The 18,027-nt window shown below is 45.8% G+C and overlaps 1 protein-coding gene across 5 annotated transcripts in view; it reads left to right on the top strand.

The window, feature by feature from the left end:
- Nucleotides 1–1,357: 1,357 nt before the first annotated feature.
- Nucleotides 1,358–18,027, top strand: part of LOC135531966 (selection and upkeep of intraepithelial T-cells protein 6-like) — a 68,115-nt gene continuing 51,445 nt past the window's right edge. For all 5 annotated transcript variants that reach the window (XM_064959658.1, XM_064959657.1, XM_064959654.1 and 2 more), the window contains exon 1: nt 1,358–1,624. In XM_064959658.1, the coding sequence (XP_064815730.1) occupies nt 1,552–1,624 (73 nt within the window). In that variant the 5' untranslated portion in view covers nt 1,358–1,551. The remainder of the gene's footprint in view (nt 1,625–18,027) is intronic.

Genomic DNA, 18,027 nt, shown 5'->3' with positions numbered 1-18,027 from the left:
ATTGCAGCAGCAATCTGAATGGCACATTTGGCTTCCAGCCTTTTGAAGTTTAGTTTTTAGTAAGAAGATCTGGCAGCAGCGTGTTAGATGCTTCCTCTGTGGACAAAATGGTTACATCAATCTGGGCAAAATGTATACAGCCTGACCAGTTTGGTTTTATACAAATGATCTTAAACCAGCATCTGTAATTATTTGGTCAATGACAACATTTTTGTTTTGGCTCTGTAGTCCAGCACATTGGATTTTAAAAGATACAATGGGGTGAAAGTGCAGACTGTTAAGAAGGTGTTTTATTCATAACAAATTAACCATTTAGAAATTACAGCACGTTTTGAATAATGTCACTGTCCAAATACATACGGATATTAGGGAATATTGTTTTCTTTCCCCCAGTTATAAGAACTATTGTTTTACCAAGCATTATTCTTGGCTATTATTGGAAACTCAGTGATCCAACCAGATATAGCTAGGTAATACGCAAGCAAAACAAAATAATAGACTTACCTAAAAATCCCAGGTCTCAAAATTATTTATTTATTTTATCTTCACAAGTTCATTAATTAGTTCCTGCAGCTGTGTAAAGACGTTGTTCAGGCTTCTAACTAGCTAGCAACACGAGCTAGCTAACGTTAGCATTATGCTACTGATTTAATGCAATGGAACTGGATAGTAGCAACACTTAGCTACATTACACAACAAACGCCATTCATGCCAATAAAATATATTTACAACATGTTGATGTGTATCCTTTTTCTAGATTGTTGGTTTTGAAAATGTACTTAAGTAAAAGTACAGCTTTTGAAAAATACAAAAAAAAAGTACAAGTCCACCGAAAGCTACTCAATTACAGGAACGTGAGTAATTTGTTACTTCCACCCCTGGAACTCGGTAGTTGTAACTGAGGACAGATGATTTTTACAAGCCACGTGCTTCAGCCCTCGGCGGTCCCTTTCTGTGAGTTTGTGTGGCCTACCACTTCGCGGCATGTTGACTCTACCTTTCTCTCTGATACAATTAGTGTAATTTCTGCCATACTGCTCACACCTGTCTAGATAGTCAACAACTGAAAGTGAATATCACATATATTTTATATGATCAATGTTCTTGGGTCATTTCACATCGTAAATTGTTTCTAGTTGAAATATTTACTACAGCCTAGTTGTTGTCACATTCATTTCACGATTCACATTAGTGCTCGTATGTGTTTGAGGAAATTTGACAGGAAGTTAATGTCCATATCAGAACACTAGATGGAGCTAGATATCGCGAGATGGCATGAAGTTAATGTTCATATCAGAACACAAGACGGAACTAGATATCGCGAGATGATATTCAACTAGAAGTACTGTAAGTGAAAGTGAAAGTGAAAGTAAAGTGTGAAACTCCACCACCCTTTTCCCCCGTTATTTCTGGAACAGACGTCGTGTTACATTCTGTTCGTTGACAAATTAGTCATTCAACTGTTTTGGTTTATTTTTCTAAACTCCTAATAGTTTTATTCACCAGTTACAAACAGCTTTACCTTGGAGTCAGACTTGTTTTGTTCATGAAATGAAGACCTTTCCGACCTCGGCGGTCTGGTGTTTTGGGATTCTGTTCATCAGTGTTTCATTGATAACGACAGGTAGGACACAACATTATTCCTTCATTATTTAGCCTGTAGGCTATTTTATTATCTGAACATAATATTAATAAGAAAGAAACGGGGAGAATTGAAGTGCAGGATCATAACCGAGTGCATGAAATGTCGATGTCTTGTCGTTGCTGTGTTGTCTGATCAGACGGGGTAGTTTGGGTGTGGTGCTGTAGGGTGGCAGACAAAAACTATTTACACAGTACTTCGATACGGCAGTGACTGTTTCGCAGCAGGTTAGGAGAATTAGTTGAATTATTTAAAGGTTAGGAAAATGGTTCGTGAAAGTGCTCTCATAAAATGTTACGAAAATCGTAACTGTATCGAAGTGGCGTGAAAATAGTGTCCGCACAAGGTAGAGAACGGCGAAACTTGTTAGGCAGGAAGAGGAAGTGTCGCCATGTTTATGACTAAAAAGAGGAGACGTTTTACCATCTAAGTTGAAGAGACAAAGAATTCCTAACGTAAAACCTCAGGCCGCCATTACTGTGGTTACATTTTCAGTTCATGTATTTCCCTTCAAACCAACACACCTAAGAATTGTGCAGTGGATATACACAAATACGTGACTCGTTTCAGGAATTTTTATTTTATTTTTTACATTTACTTTGAATGACATTACATACCAGACATTTTTAGTAGAAGCTGTTTCATGTGTTTCTGTGACGATTCTATAACCATTTGGGATGTTGGAAGTTCTGTGCAACTTCCTTGGCCATTTACACCAAAACATAAAAGATAGTTTTTGACCTAATTGTCACATAACAGCTAGCCATTCATTATTGAAAATATAACTATCAAACCTGCATTACAAAGACCCGCAGCTGAAGGTGTCCTGCTGCATGGTGGGAGTTATTTCCCCTCCCTTCCACTTCATGTCCACCCAGTCGTCTTTTCCATGGCAGGATCTTCTCATTTTGAAGTATTCTCTTTTTTATGTAATTAATGAATGTAATTCTGATTAGTTATAGGCAAATTAATACACAGGCCACATTTGTATGCTGTTTACCTTATCAGCATAATCTAGTAGAGGTAATTTCCTTTATGCCCCATTCTACACACAGACTAAATTATAGGCACTGAGCCATTTTCATCTTCATATCAGTACCATTATAGATCATGGTAATGACCATAGAGATAAGTCTTTATATCAGTACCATTATAGATTAGGGTAATGACTATAGAGATAGGTCTTTATATCAGCAGACTGATCAGTAGACGGAGTGTTCAGTAGACGGAGTGTTCAGTAGACGGAGTGTTCAGTAGACGGAGTGTTCAGTAGACGGAGTGTTCAGTAGACGGAGTGTTCAGTGTGTACCGTAGATGGAGTGTTCAGTAGACGGAGTGTTCAGTAGACGGAGTGTTCAGCAGATCGAGGGATCAGTGTGTTCAGTAGATGGAGTGTTCGGCAGACGGAGTGTTCAGCAGATCGAGGGATCAGTGTGTTCAGTAGATGGAGTGTTCAGTAGATGGAGTGTTCAGTAGATGGAGTGTTCAGTAGATGGAATGTTAAAGATCATGTTGCTATAGGTTACTATTAAACTGTGTATGGTGCAATAGATGATAGGACACAAAACACACTGTTGACCAATTAGAAATAATCAAATAAAACAATCACCTAACAATCACATATCCCGTAAAAAAAAAAAGTGTAATCATTCTTTGTATGATAACTAGTACAAAATATTTTGATAATTGTGCACATTTTCGCCCTAATTATTAATTTACAAAGTATAGATGACGGGAGTCTTATTCTGAAGAAATCCAGAAATATGTGACCTGGAAGTTCTTCTTGCTTCACAGCAGTCACAAGGCATTACCATATAGAATGACAGAGGCCTGTAATGGCCAATAGGCTGTTTAAGCATGTGCAGCACCATTTAGGGCTTCCACCATTTTCAAGGGGTCAAAGTAGTCAACTAGGTGGGGTTGTAGCCTCAATGGCACTGCCCATGCTGAAACAGATCAAATTAAATCAAGCTTTATTTATACAGCACATTTCAGACATGAAACACAATGTGCTTCACAGTAAAAAAAAAAAAAAGAAAGAGGAAAAAAAAAGAGGAAAATAAAAACTAAAATATTAGTTAATATTAATATTAATATTAATATTATTATTTACAGATTCAGCCCCCCTCAGGTTCTCTGGCAGGCTATTCCAGAGGCTGGGGGCATAATAGTAACTAGAGGCTGGGGGCATAATAGTAACTAGAGGCTGGGGGCATAATAGTAACTAGAGGCTGGGGGCATAATAGTAACTAGAGGCTGGGGGCATAATAGTAACTAGAGGCTGGGGGCATACTAGTAACTAAAGGCTGGGGGCATAATAGTAACTAGAGGCTGGGGGCATAATAGTAACTAGAGGCTGGGGGCATAATAGTAACTAGAGGCTGGGGGCATAATAGTAACTACAGGCTGGGGGCATAATAGTAACTACAGGCTGGGGGCATAATAGTAACTAGAGGCTGGGGGCATAATAGTAACTAGAGGCTGGGGGCATAATAGTAACTAGAGGCTGGGGGCATAATAGTAACTAGAGGCTGGGGGCATAATAGTAACTAATGGCTGGGGGCATAATAGTAACTACAGGCTGGGGGCATAATAGTAACTAGAGGCTGGGGGCATAATAGTAACTAGAGGCTGGGGGCATACTAGTAACTAGAGGCTGGGGGCATAATAGTAACTACAGGCTGGGGGCATAATAGTAACTAGAGGCTGGGGGCATAATAGTAACTAGAGGCTGGGGGCATAATAGTAACTACAGGCTGGGGGCATAATAGTAACTAATGGCTGGGGGCATAATAGTAACTAGAGGCTGGGGGCATACTAGTAACTAGAGGCTGGGGGCATACTAGTAACTACAGGCTGGGGGCATAATAGTAACTAGAGGCTGGGGGCATAATAGTAACTAGAGGCTGGGGGCATAATAGTAACTACAGGCTGGGGGCATACTAGTAACTAGAGGCTGGGGGCATAATAGTAACTAGAGGCTGGGGGCATAATAGTAACTAGAGGCTGGGGGCATAATAGTAACTAGAGGCTGGGGGCATAATAGTAACTAGAGGCTGGGGGCATAATAGTAACTAGAGGCTGGGGGCATAATAGTAACTGCAGGCTGGGGGCATAATAGTAACTAGAGGCTGGGGGCATAATAGTAACTAGAGGCTGAGGGCATAATAGTAACTAGAGGCTGGGGGCATAATAGTAACTAGAGGCTGGGGGCATAATAGTAACTAGAGGCTGGGGACATAATAGTAACTACAGGCTGGGGGCATAATAGTAACTAGAGGCTGGGGGCATAATAGTAACTAGAGGCTGGGGGCATAATAGTAACTAGAGGCTGGGGGCATAATAGTAACTACAGGCTGGGGGCATAATAGTAACTAGAGGCTGGGGACATAATAGTAACTAGAGGCTGGGGGCATAATAGTAACTACAGGCTGGGGGCATAATAGTAACTAGAGGCTGGGGGCATAATAGTAACTAGAGGCTGGGGCATAATAGTAACTAGAGGCTGGGGGCATAATAGTAACTACAGGCTGGGGGCATACTAGCATAATAGTAACTAGAGGCTGGGGGCATAATAGTAACTAGAGGCTGGGGACATACTAGTAACTAGAGGCTGGGGGCATAATAGTAACTAGAGGCTGGGGGCATAATAGTAACTAGAGGCTGGGGGCATAATAGTAACTAGAGGCTGGGGACATACTAGTAACTAGAGGCTGGGGGCATAATAGTAACTAGAGGCTGGGGGCATACTAGTAACTAGAGGCTGGGGGCATACTAGTAACTAGAGGCTGGGGGGCATACTAGTAACTAGAGGCTGGGGACATACTAGTAACTAGAGGCTGTGGGCATAATAGTAACTAGAGGCTGGGGGCATAATAGTAACTAGAGGCTGTGGGCATAATAGTAACTACAGGCTGGGGGCATACTAGTAACTAGAGGCTGGGGGCATAATAGTAACTAGAGGCTGGGGGCATAATAGTAACTAGAGGCTGGGGGCATAATAGTAACTAGAGGCTGGGGGCATAATAGTAACTAGAGGCTGTGGGCATAATAGTAACTAGAGGCTGGGGGCATAATAGTAACTAGAGGCTGTGGGCATAATAGTAACTACAGGCTGGGGGCATACTAGTAACTAGAGGCTGGGGGCATACTAGTAACTAGAGGCTGGGGGCATAATAGTAACTAGAGGCTGGGGGCATAATAGTAACTAGAGGCTGGGGACATACTAGTAACTACAGGCTGGGGGCATAATAGTAACTAGAGGCTGGGGGCATAATAGTAACTAGAGGCTGGGGGCATAATAGTAACTACAGGCTGGGGGCATAATAGTAACTAGAGGCTGGGGCATAATAGTAACTAGAGGCTGTGGGCATAATAGTAACTAGAGGCTGGGGGCATACTAGTAACTACAGGCTGGGGGCATAATAGTAACTAGAGGCTGGGGGCATAATAGTAACTACAGGCTGGGGGCATAATAGTAACTAGAGGCTGGGGGCATAATAGTAACTAGAGGCTGGGGGCATAATAGTAACTAATGGCTGGGGGCATAATAGTAACTAGAGGCTGGGGGCATAATAGTAACTAGAGGCTGGGGGCATACTAGTAACTACAGGCTGGGGGCATAATAGTAACTAGAGGCTGGGGCATAATAGTAACTAGAGGCTGGGGGCATAATAGTAACTACAGGCTGGGGGCATACTAGTAACTAGAGGCTGGGGGCATAATAGTAACTAGAGGCTGGGGCATAATAGTAACTAGAGGCTGGGGGCATAATAGTAACTAGAGGCTGGGGGCATAATAGTAACTAGAGGCTGGGGGCATAATAGTAACTAGAGGCTGGGGGCATAATAGTAACTGCAGGCTGGGGGCATAATAGTAACTAGAGGCTGGGGGCATAATAGTAACTAGAGGCTGAGGGCATAATAGTAACTAGAGGCTGGGGGCATAATAGTAACTGCAGGCTGGGGGCATAATAGTAACTAGAGGCTGGGGGCATAATAGTAACTAGAGGCTGAGGGCATAATAGTAACTACAGGCTGGGGGCATAATAGTAACTAGAGGCTGGGGACATACTAGTAACTAGAGGCTGGGGGCATAATAGTAACTAGAGGCTGGGGGCATACTAGTAACTAGAGGCTGGGGGCATAATAGTAACTAGAGGCTGGGGACATAATAGTAACTACAGGCTGGGGGCATAATAGTAACTAGAGGCTGGGGGCATAATAGTAACTACAGGCTGGGGGCATAATAGTAACTAGAGGCTGGGGGCATAATAGTAACTAGAGGCTGGGGGCATAATAGTAACTAGAGGCTGGGGGCATAATAGTAACTAGAGGCTGGGGGCATAATAGTAACTAGAGGCTGGGGGCATACTAGTAACTAAAGGCTGGGGGCATAATAGTAACTAGAGGCTGGGGGCATAATAGTAACTAGAGGCTGGGGGCATAATAGTAACTAGAGGCTGGGGGCATAATAGTAACTAGAGGCTGGGGGCATAATAGTAACTACAGGCTGGGGGCATAATAGTAACTAGAGGCTGGGGGCATAATAGTAACTAGAGGCTGGGGGCATAATAGTAACTAGAGGCTGGGGGCATAATAGTAACTAGAGGCTGGGGGCATAATAGTAACTAATGGCTGGGGGCATAATAGTAACTACAGGCTGGGGGCATAATAGTAACTAGAGGCTGGGGGCATAATAGTAACTAGAGGCTGGGGGCATACTAGTAACTAGAGGCTGGGGGCATAATAGTAACTACAGGCTGGGGGCATAATAGTAACTAGAGGCTGGGGGCATAATAGTAACTAGAGGCTGGGGGCATAATAGTAACTACAGGCTGGGGGCATAATAGTAACTAATGGCTGGGGGCATAATAGTAACTAGAGGCTGGGGGCATACTAGTAACTAGAGGCTGGGGGCATACTAGTAACTACAGGCTGGGGGCATAATAGTAACTAGAGGCTGGGGGCATAATAGTAACTAGAGGCTGGGGGCATAATAGTAACTACAGGCTGGGGGCATACTAGTAACTAGAGGCTGGGGGCATAATTAGAGGCTGGGGGCATAATAGTAACTAGAGGCTGGGGGCATAATAGTAACTAGAGGCTGGGGGCATAATAGTAACTAGAGGCTGGGGGCATAATAGTAACTAGAGGCTGGAGGCATAATAGTAACTGCAGGCTGGGGGCATAATAGTAACTAGAGGCTGGGGGCATAATAGTAACTAGAGGCTGGGGGCATAATAGTAACTAATGGCTGGGGGCATAATAGTAACTACAGGCTGGGGGCATAATAGTAACTAGAGGCTGGGGGCATAATAGTAACTAGAGGCTGGGGGCATACTAGTAACTAGAGGCTGGGGGCATAATAGTAACTACAGGCTGGGGGCATAATAGTAACTAGAGGCTGGGGGCATAATAGTAACTAGAGGCTGGGGCATAATAGTAACTACAGGCTGGGGGCATAATAGTAACTAATGGCTGGGGGCATAATAGTAACTAGAGGCTGGGGGCATACTAGTAACTAGAGGCTGGGGGCATACTAGTAACTACAGGCTGGGGGCATAATAGTAACTAGAGGCTGGGGGCATAATAGTAACTAGAGGCTGGGGGCATAATAGTAACTACAGGCTGGGGGCATACTAGTAACTAGAGGCTGGGGGCATAATAGTAACTAGAGGCTGGGGGCATAATAGTAACTAGAGGCTGGGGCATAATAGTAACTAGAGGCTGGGGGCATAATAGTAACTAGAGGCTGGGGGCATAATAGTAACTGCAGGCTGGGGGCATAATAGTAACTAGAGGCTGGGGGCATAATAGTAACTAGAGGCTGAGGGCATAATAGTAACTAGAGGCTGGGGGCATAATAGTAACTAGAGGCTGGGGGCATAATAGTAACTAGAGGCTGGGGACATAATAGTAACTACAGGCTGGGGGCATAATAGTAACTACAGGCTGGGGGCATAATAGTAACTAGAGGCTGGGGGCATAATAGTAACTAGAGGCTGGGGGCATAATAGTAACTAGAGGCTGGGGGCATAATAGTAACTACAGGCTGGGGGCATACTAGTAACTACAGGCTGGGGGCATAATAGTAACTAGAGGCTGGGGGCATAATAGTAACTAGAGGCTGGGGACATACTAGTAACTAGAGGCTGGGGGCATAATAGTAACTAGAGGCTGGGGGCATAATAGTAACTAGAGGCTGGGGGCATAATAGTAACTAGAGGCTGGGGACATACTAGTAACTAGAGGCTGGGGGCATAATAGTAACTAGAGGCTGGGGGCATACTAGTAACTAGAGGCTGGGGGCATACTAGTAACTAGAGGCTGGGGGCATACTAGTAACTAGAGGCTGGGGACATACTAGTAACTAGAGGCTGTGGGCATAATAGTAACTAGAGGCTGGGGGCATAATAGTAACTAGAGGCTGGGGGCATAATAGTAACTAGAGGCTGTGGGCATAATAGTAACTACAGGCTGGGGGCATACTAGTAACTAGAGGCTGGGGGCATACTAGTAACTAGAGGCTGGGGGCATAATAGTAACTAGAGGCTGGGGGCATAATAGTAACTAGAGGCTGGGGACATACTAGTAACTACAGGCTGGGGGCATAATAGTAACTAGAGGCTGGGGGCATAATAGTAACTAGAGGCTGTGGGCATAATAGTAACTACAGGCTGGGGGCATAATAGTAACTAGAGGCTGGGGGCATAATAGTAACTAGAGGCTGTGGGCATAATAGTAACTAGAGGCTGGGGGCATACTAGTAACTACAGGCTGGGGGCATAATAGTAACTAGAGGCTGGGGCATAATAGTAACTACAGGCTGGGGGCATAATAGTAACTAGAGGCTGGGGGCATAATAGTAACTAGAGGCTGGGGGCATAATAGTAACTACAGGCTGGGGGCATACTAGTAACTACAGGCTGGGGGCATAATAGTAACTAGAGGCTGGGGACATAATAGTAACTAGAGGCTGGGGACATAATAGTAACTACAGGCTGGGGGCATAATAGTAACTAGAGGCTGGGGACATAATAGTAACTACAGGCTGGGGGCATAATAGTAACTACAGGCTGGGGGCATAATAGTAACTAGAGGCTGGGGGCATAATAGTAACTACAGGCTGGGGGCATAATAGTAACTAGAGGCTGGGGGCATAATAGTAACTAGAGGCTGGGGGCATAATAGTAACTAGAGGCTGGGGGCATAATAGTAACTAGAGGCTGGGGGCATAATAGTAACTAGAGGCTGGGGGCATAATAGTAACTAGAGGCTGGGGGCATACTAGTAACTAAAGGCTGGGGGCATAATAGTAACTAGAGGCTGGGGGCATAATAGTAACTAGAGGCTGGGGGCATAATAGTAACTAGAGGCTGGGGGCATAATAGTAACTAGAGGCTGGGGGCATAATAGTAACTAGAGGCTGGGGGCATAATAGTAACTACAGGCTGGGGCATAATAGTAACTAGAGGCTGGGGGCATAATAGTAACTAGAGGCTGGGGGCATAATAGTAACTAGAGGCTGGGGGCATAATAGTAACTAGAGGCTGGGGGCATAATAGTAACTAATGGCTGGGGGCATAATAGTAACTACAGGCTGGGGGCATAATAGTAACTAGAGGCTGGGGGCATAATAGTAACTAGAGGCTGGGGGCATAATAGTAACTACAGGCTGGGGGCATAATAGTAACTAGAGGCTGGGGGCATAATAGTAACTAGAGGCTGGGGGCATAATAGTAACTACAGGCTGGGGGCATACTAGTAACTAGAGGCTGGGGGCATAATAGTAACTAGAGGCTGGGGGCATAATAGTAACTAGAGGCTGGGGGCATAATAGTAACTAGAGGCTGGGGGCATAATAGTAACTAGAGGCTGGGGGCATAATAGTAACTAGAGGCTGGGGGCATAATAGTAACTGCAGGCTGGGGGCATAATAGTAACTAGAGGCTGGGGGCATAATAGTAACTAGAGGCTGAGGGCATAATAGTAACTAGAGGCTGGGGGCATAATAGTAACTAGAGGCTGGGGGCATAATAGTAACTAGAGGCTGGGGACATAATAGTAACTACAGGCTGGGGGCATAATAGTAACTACAGGCTGGGGGCATAATAGTAACTAGAGGCTGGGGGCATAATAGTAACTAGAGGCTGGGGGCATAATAGTAACTAGAGGCTGGGGGCATAATAGTAACTAGAGGCTGGGGCATAATAGTAACTACAGGCTGGGGGCATAATAGTAACTACAGGCTGGGGGCATAATAGTAACTACAGGCTGGGGGCATAATAGTAACTAGAGGCTGGGGACATACTAGTAACTAGAGGCTGGGGGCATAATAGTAACTAGAGGCTGGGGGCATACTAGTAACTAGAGGCTGGGGCATAATAGTAACTAGAGGCTGGGGGCATACTAGTAACTAGAGGCTGGGGGCATAATAGTAACTAGAGGCTGGGGACATAATAGTAACTACAGGCTGGGGGCATAATAGTAACTAGAGGCTGGGGGCATAATAGTAACTACAGGCTGGGGGCATAATAGTAACTAGAGGCTGGGGGCATAATAGTAACTAGAGGCTGGGGGCATAATAGTAACTAGAGGCTGGGGGCATAATAGTAACTAGAGGCTGGGGGCATAATAGTAACTAGAGGCTGGGGGCATACTAGTAACTAAAGGCTGGGGGCATAATAGTAACTAGAGGCTGGGGCATAATAGTAACTAGAGGCTGGGGGCATAATAGTAACTAGAGGCTGGGGGCATAATAGTAACTAGAGGCTGGGGGCATAATAGTAACTACAGGCTGGGGGCATAATAGTAACTAGAGGCTGGGGGCATAATAGTAACTAGAGGCTGGGGGCATAATAGTAACTAGAGGCTGGGGGCATAATAGTAACTAGAGGCTGGGGGCATAATAGTAACTAATGGCTGGGGGCATAATAGTAACTACAGGCTGGGGCATAATAGTAACTAGAGGCTGGGGGCATAATAGTAACTAGAGGCTGGGGGCATAATAGTAACTAGAGGCTGGGGGCATAATAGTAACTAGAGGCTGGGGGCATAATAGTAACTACAGGCTGGGGGCATAATAGTAACTACAGGCTGGGGGCATAATAGTAACTACAGGCTGGGGGCATAATAGTAACTAGAGGCTGGGGACATACTAGTAACTAGAGGCTGGGGGCATAATAGTAACTAGAGGCTGGGGCATACTAGTAACTAGAGGCTGGGGGCATAATAGTAACTAGAGGCTGGGGACATAATAGTAACTACAGGCTGGGGGCATAATAGTAACTAGAGGCTGGGGACATACTAGTAACTAGAGGCTGGGGGCATAATAGTAACTAGAGGCTGGGGGCATACTAGTAACTAGAGGCTGGGGGCATAATAGTAACTAGAGGCTGGGGACATAATAGTAACTACAGGCTGGGGGCATAATAGTAACTAGAGGCTGGGGGCATAATAGTAACTACAGGCTGGGGGCATAATAGTAACTAGAGGCTGGGGGCATAATAGTAACTAGAGGCTGGGGGCATAATAGTAACTAGAGGCTGGGGGCATAATAGTAACTAGAGGCTGGGGGCATAATAGTAACTAGAGGCTGGGGGCATACTAGTAACTAAAGGCTGGGGGCATAATAGTAACTAGAGGCTGGGGGCATAATAGTAACTAGAGGCTGGGGGCATAATAGTAACTAGAGGCTGGGGGCATAATAGTAACTAGAGGCTGGGGGCATAATAGTAACTACAGGCTGGGGGCATAATAGTAACTAGAGGCTGGGGGCATAATAGTAACTAGAGGCTGGGGGCATAATAGTAACTAGAGGCTGGGGGCATAATAGTAACTAGAGGCTGGGGGCATAATAGTAACTAATGGCTGGGGGCATAATAGTAACTACAGGCTGGGGGCATAATAGTAACTAGAGGCTGGGGGCATAATAGTAACTAGAGGCTGGGGGCATACTAGTAACTAGAGGCTGGGGGCATAATAGTAACTACAGGCTAGGGGCATAATAGTAACTAGAGGCTGGGGGCATAATAGTAACTAGAGGCTGGGGGCATAATAGTAACTACAGGCTGGGGGCATAATAGTAACTAATGGCTGGGGGCATAATAGTAACTAGAGGCTGGGGGCATACTAGTAACTAGAGGCTGGGGCATACTAGTAACTACAGGCTGGGGGCATAATAGTAACTAGAGGCTGGGGGCATAATAGTAACTAGAGGCTGGGGGCATAATAGTAACTACAGGCTGGGGGCATACTAGTAACTAGAGGCTGGGGGGCATAATAGTAACTAGAGGCTGGGGGCATAATAGTAACTAGAGGCTGGGGGCATAATAGTAACTAGAGGCTGGGGGCATAATAGTAACTAGAGGCTGGGGGCATAATAGTAACTAGAGGCTGGGGGCATAATAGTAACTGCAGGCTGGGGGCATAATAGTAACTAGAGGCTGGGGGCATAATAGTAACTAGAGGCTGGGGCATAATAGTAACTACAGGCTGGGGGCATACTAGTAACTAGAGGCTGGGGGCATAATAGTAACTAGAGGCTGGGGGCATAATAGTAACTAGAGGCTGGGGGCATAATAGTAACTAGAGGCTGGGGGCATAATAGTAACTAGAGGCTGGGGGCATAATAGTAACTAGAGGCTGGGGGCATAATAGTAACTGCAGGCTGGGGGCATAATAGTAACTAGAGGCTGGGGCATAATAGTAACTAGAGGCTGGGGACATAATAGTAACTACAGGCTGGGGGCATAATAGTAACTAGAGGCTGGGGACATAATAGTAACTACAGGCTGGGGGCATAATAGTAACTAGAGGCTGGGGGCATAATAGTAACTACAGGCTGGGGGCATAATAGTAACTAGAGGCTGGGGGCATAATAGTAACTAGAGGCTGGGGGCATAATAGTAACTACAGGCTGGGGGCATACTAGTAACTAGAGGCTGGGGGCATAATAGTAACTAGAGGCTGGGGGCATAATAGTAACTGCAGGCTGGGGGCATAATAGTAACTAGAGGCTGGGGACATAATAGTAACTAGAGGCTGGGGACATAATAGTAACTACAGGCTGGGGGCATAATAGTAACTAGAGGCTGGGGACATAATAGTAACTACAGGCTGGGGGCATAATAGTAACTAGAGGCTGGGGACATAATAGTAACTAGAGGCTGGGGACATAATAGTAACTAGAGGCTGGGGGCATACTAGTAACTACAGGCTGGGGGCATAATAGTAACTAGAGGCTGGGGACATAATAGTAACTAGAGGCTGGGGACATAATAGTAACTACAGGCTGGGGGCATAATAGTAACTAGAGGCTGGGGACATAATAGTAACTACAGGCTGGGGGCATAATAGTAACTAGAGGCTGGGGACATACTAGTAACTAGAGGCTGGGGACATAATAGTAACTACAGGCTGGGGGCATAATAGTAACTACAGGCTGGGGGCATAATAGTAACTAGAGGCTGGGGGCATAATAGTAACTAGAGGCTGGGGGCATAATAGTAACTAGAGGCTGGGGGCATAATAGTAACTAGAGGCTGGGGCATAATAGTAACTAGAGGCTGGGGGCATAATAGTAACTAGAGGCTGGGGGCATACTAGTAACTAAAGGCTGGGGGCATACTAGTAACTAAAGGCTGGGGGCATAATAGTAACTAGAGGCTGGGGGCATAATAGTAACTAGAGGCTGGGGCATAATAGTAACTAGAGGCTGGGGGCATAATAGTAACTAGAGGCTGGGGGCATAATAGTAACTACAGGCTGGGGGCATAATAGTAACTAGAGGCTGGGGGCATAATAGTAACTAGAGGCTGGGGGCATAATAGTAACTAGAGGCTGGGGGCATAATAGTAACTAGAGGCTGGGGGCATAATAGTAACTAATGGCTGGGGGCATAATAGTAACTACAGGCTGGGGGCATAATAGTAACTAGAGGCTGGGGGCATAATAGTAACTAGAGGCTGGGGGCATAATAGTAACTAGAGGCTGGGGGCATAATAGTAACTAGAGGCTGGGGGCATAATAGTAACTACAGGCTGGGGGCATAATAGTAACTAATGGCTGGGGGCATAATAGTAACTAGAGGCTGGGGGCATACTAGTAACTAGAGGCTGGGGGCATACTAGTAACTACAGGCTGGGGGCATAATAGTAACTAGAGGCTGGGGGCATAATAGTAACTAGAGGCTGGGGGCATAATAGTAACTACAGGCTGGGGGCATAATAGTAACTAGAGGCTGGGGGCATAATAGTAACTACAGGCTGGGGGCATAATAGTAACTAATGGCTGGGGGCATAATAGTAACTAGAGGCTGGGGGCATACTAGTAACTAGAGGCTGGGGGCATACTAGTAACTACAGGCTGGGGGCATAATAGTAACTAGAGGCTGGGGGCATACTAGTAACTAGAGGCTGGGGGCATACTAGTAACTACAGGCTGGGGGCATAATAGTAACTAGAGGCTGGGGCATAATAGTAACTAGAGGCTGGGGGCATAATAGTAACTACAGGCTGGGGGCATACTAGTAACTAGAGGCTGGGGGCATAATAGTAACTAGAGGCTGGGGGCATAATAGTAACTAGAGGCTGGGGGCATAATAGTAACTAGAGGCTGGGGCATAATAGTAACTAGAGGCTGGGGGCATAATAGTAACTAGAGGCTGGGGGCATAATAGTAACTGCAGGCTGGGGGCATAATAGTAACTAGAGGCTGGGGGCATAATAGTAACTAGAGGCTGAGGGCATAATAGTAACTAGAGGCTGGGGGCATAATAGTAACTAGAGGCTGGGGGCATAATAGTAACTAGAGGCTGGGGACATAATAGTAACTACAGGCTGGGGGCATAATAGTAACTACAGGCTGGGGGCATAATAGTAACTAGAGGCTGGGGGCATAATAGTAACTAGAGGCTGGGGGCATAATAGTAACTAGAGGCTGGGGGCATAATAGTAACTAGAGGCTGGGGGCATAATAGTAACTACAGGCTGGGGGCATAATAGTAACTACAGGCTGGGGGCATAATAGTAACTACAGGCTGGGGGCATAATAGTAACTAGAGGCTGGGGACATACTAGTAACTAGAGGCTGGGGGCATAATAGTAACTAGAGGCTGGGGGCATACTAGTAACTAGAGGCTGGGGGCATAATAGTAACTAGAGGCTGGGGACATAATAGTAACTACAGGCTGGGGGCATAATAATAACTAGAGGCTGGGGACATACTAGTAACTAGAGGCTGGGGGCATAATAGTAACTAGAGGCTGGGGGCATACTAGTAACTAGAGGCTGGGGGCATAATAGTAACTAGAGGCTGGGGACATAATAGTAACTACAGGCTGGGGGCATAATAGTAACTAGAGGCTGGGGGCATAATAGTAACTACAGGCTGGGGGCATAATAGTAACTAGAGGCTGGGGGCATAATAGTAACTAGAGGCTGGGGGCATAATAGTAACTAGAGGCTGGGGGCATAATAGTAACTAGAGGCTGGGGGCATAATAGTAACTAGAGGCTGGGGGCATAATAGTAACTAGAGGCTGGGGGCATAATAGTAACTAGAGGCTGGGGGCATAATAGTAACTAGAGGCTGGGGGCATACTAGTAACTAAAGGCTGGGGGCATACTAGTAACTAAAGGCTGGGGGCATAATAGTAACTAGAGGCTGGGGGCATAATAGTAACTAGAGGCTGGGGGCATAATAGTAACTAGAGGCTGGGGGCATAATAGTAACTAGAGGCTGGGGGCATAATAGTAACTACAGGCTGGGGGCATAATAGTAACTAGAGGCTGGGGGCATAATAGTAACTAGAGGCTGGGGGCATAATAGTAACTAGAGGCTGGGGGCATAATAGTAACTAGAGGCTGGGGGCATAATAGTAACTAATGGCTGGGGGCATAATAGTAACTACAGGCTGGGGGCATAATAGTAACTAGAGGCTGGGGGCATAATAGTAACTAGAGGCTGGGGGCATAATAGTAACTACAGGCTGGGGGCATAATAGTAACTACAGGCTGGGGGCATAATAGTAACTAGAGGCTGGGGGCATAATAGTAACTACAGGCTGGGGGCATAATAGTAACTAATGGCTGGGGGCATAATAGTAACTAGAGGCTGGGGGCATACTAGTAACTAGAGGCTGGGGGCATACTAGTAACTACAGGCTGGGGGCATAATAGTAACTAGAGGCTGGGGGCATAATAGTAACTAGAGGCTGGGGGCATAATAGTAACTACAGGCTGGGGGCATACTAGTAACTAGAGGCTGGGGGCATAATAGTAACTAGAGGCTGGGGGCATAATAGTAACTAGAGGCTGGGGGCATAATAGTAACTAGAGGCTGGGGGCATAATAGTAACTAGAGGCTGGGGGCATAATAGTAACTAGAGGCTGGGGGCATAATAGTAACTGCAGGCTGGGGGCATAATAGTAACTAGAGGCTGGGGGCATAATAGTAACTAGAGGCTGAGGGCATAATAGTAACTAGAGGCTGGGGGCATAATAGTAACTAGAGGCTGGGGGCATAATAGTAACTAGAGGCTGGGGACATAATAGTAACTACAGGCTGGGGGCATAATAGTAACTACAGGCTGGGGGCATAATAGTAACTAGAGGCTGGGGGCATAATAGTAACTAGAGGCTGGGGGCATAATAGTAACTAGAGGCTGGGGGCATAATAGTAACTAGAGGCTGGGGGCATAATAGTAACTACAGGCTGGGGGCATAATAGTAACTACAGGCTGGGGGCATAATAGTAACTACAGGCTGGGGGCATAATAGTAACTAGAGGCTGGGGACATACTAGTAACTAGAGGCTGGGGGCATAATAGTAACTAGAGGCTGGGGGCATACTAGTAACTAGAGGCTGGGGGCATAATAGTAACTAGAGGCTGGGGACATAATAGTAACTACAGGCTGGGGGCATAATAGTAACTAGAGGCTGGGGACATACTAGTAACTAGAGGCTGGGGGCATAATAGTAACTAGAGGCTGGGGGCATACTAGTAACTAGAGGCTGGGGGCATAATAGTAACTAGAGGCTGGGGACATAATAGTAACTACAGGCTGGGGGCATAATAGTAACTAGAGGCTGGGGGCATAATAGTAACTAGAGGCTGGGGGCATAATAGTAACTAGAGGCTGGGGGCATAATAGTAACTAGAGGCTGGGGCATAATAGTAACTAGAGGCTGGGGGCATAATAGTAACTAGAGGCTGGGGGCATAATAGTAACTAGAGGCTGGGGGCATACTAGTAACTAAAGGCTGGGGGCATAATAGTAACTAGAGGCTGGGGGCATAATAGTAACTAGAGGCTGGGGGCATAATAGTAACTAGAGGCTGGGGGCATAATAGTAACTAGAGGCTGGGGGCATAATAGTAACTA

This window comes from Oncorhynchus masou, unplaced genomic scaffold, assembly GCF_036934945.1.
Source record: "Oncorhynchus masou masou isolate Uvic2021 unplaced genomic scaffold, UVic_Omas_1.1 unplaced_scaffold_1684, whole genome shotgun sequence".
NCBI classification, from domain to species: Eukaryota; Metazoa; Chordata; class Actinopteri; order Salmoniformes; family Salmonidae; genus Oncorhynchus; species Oncorhynchus masou.
This window is presented reverse-complemented; position numbering and strand designations above follow the sequence as displayed.